General features: G+C 60.9%; 1 protein-coding gene across 1 annotated transcript; it reads left to right on the top strand.

The window, feature by feature from the left end:
- Positions 1-226: 226 nt before the first annotated feature.
- On the top strand, positions 227-721 carry LOC137581166 (uncharacterized). Its single transcript, XM_068295352.1, has one exon. It carries the CDS (start codon positions 227-229, stop codon positions 719-721), a length of 495 nt encoding a protein of 164 aa, XP_068151453.1.
- The last annotated feature ends 615 nt before the right edge of the window (positions 722-1,336 follow it).

Genomic DNA, 1,336 nt, shown 5'->3' with positions numbered 1-1,336 from the left:
TGTGGGATGACTACCCGAAAGGACACATATTTCGGTAGAAGGCAGGCCACACGCTACACATCCAAGATGGGCGCCTCCACTCCCGCTGCTGTTACTGACTCCACTGCCATGTCCACTACGGTGCCTGCCGCTGCGGTGCCGGTTGCCATTGTGCCCGCTGCTGCTACTGACTCCACTGGCATGTCCATTACGGTGCCTGCCGCTGCGGTGCCGGTTGCTGCGGTACATGTGGCCGCCGTGCCAATCACCGCTGCAACCGCTGCCGCCGCATCCACTGCTGTACCCGACGTCGTATCCACTGCTGTACCCGCCGCATCCACTGCTGCACACGCCGCCGCCACTTCCACTGCTGTACGCGTCGCCGTATCCACTGCTGTACCCGCCGCATCCACTGCTGCACCCGCCGCCGCCGCATACACTGCTGTACCCGTTGCCGTATCCACTGCTGTACCCACCGCCGCCGCATCCACTGCTTTACCCGCTGCATCCACTGCTGTACCCGCCGCCGCTGCACCCGCTGCCGCCGCATCCACTGCTGTACCCGCCACCACTGTACGCCCTGCCGCCTTACTTGCTGCTGTACCCGACGCATCCACTGCTGTACAAGCCGCCACTGTACGCGCTGCCGCCTTACTTGCTGCTGTGCCCGCCGCTGCCGCACCCGCCTCTGCTGTGCCCACACCTGCTGTGTCCGCTGATGTGGTGTCCGCCGCCTACCTAGCTGCTATGCAAGCTGCTGTCTCGCTGGCCGCAGCCGTCACCGACCCTGACTTTCCCTGGGCCGCGGACCCATGGGAAGATATGGCCGCCCGAGTACCCTCCGTGCCGTCTGCCGCTGCCGCTATCACACAGGCTGCTTCCGCACCCCCAGTCTGGACGAGCATGAGTTGATACAGTTGCAACAGCAGATTCTCAAGCTGCAGCAGAACATAGATGAAGTCCGAGCACCAAGGCAGCAAGTCAGTGACTTGAGTGTGATCGAGAGCATGGTGGCCCGATTCTAAGCGGATACCGCATAGGATGTAAAGAAATGGTTGAAAGATCTGGAGGACGCGTTTGAAATCCTGCAGTTGAATGATCGCCTACGTTTGATTGCATGCCGTCACATGCTGGAAGGGACGGCGGCGGTGTTGCTGCGCACGGTATCGGTGCACAGCTATGGAGAACTTAAAGCAATCCTCCTCCGAGAGTTTGGACGCTTGCGCAGTGTGGAAGAAGTGTACCACGCTCTGCGTAGCCGGCGCACTGAGGCAGGCGAAGGATGCTTGAGATTCGCAATCGAGGTGCAGGAGATTGCCATGAATGCTTCTGATTCTGGAGAACGAGTTGGTCGACT

The sequence above is a fragment of the Drosophila tropicalis genome, unplaced genomic scaffold (assembly GCF_018151085.1).
Source record: "Drosophila tropicalis isolate 14030-0801.00 unplaced genomic scaffold, ASM1815108v1 contig_130, whole genome shotgun sequence".
In the NCBI taxonomy this organism is placed as follows: domain Eukaryota; kingdom Metazoa; phylum Arthropoda; class Insecta; order Diptera; family Drosophilidae; genus Drosophila; species Drosophila tropicalis.
Note: the sequence above shows the minus strand (reverse complement) of the source record. Positions and strands in the feature narration are given on the sequence as shown.

Bases quoted from the DNA above. Each gene is read 5' to 3' on its own strand.
- LOC137581166 (XM_068295352.1), top strand. From the start codon at position 227: ATGTGGCCGCCGTGCCAATCACCGCTGCAACCGCTGCCGCCGCATCCA.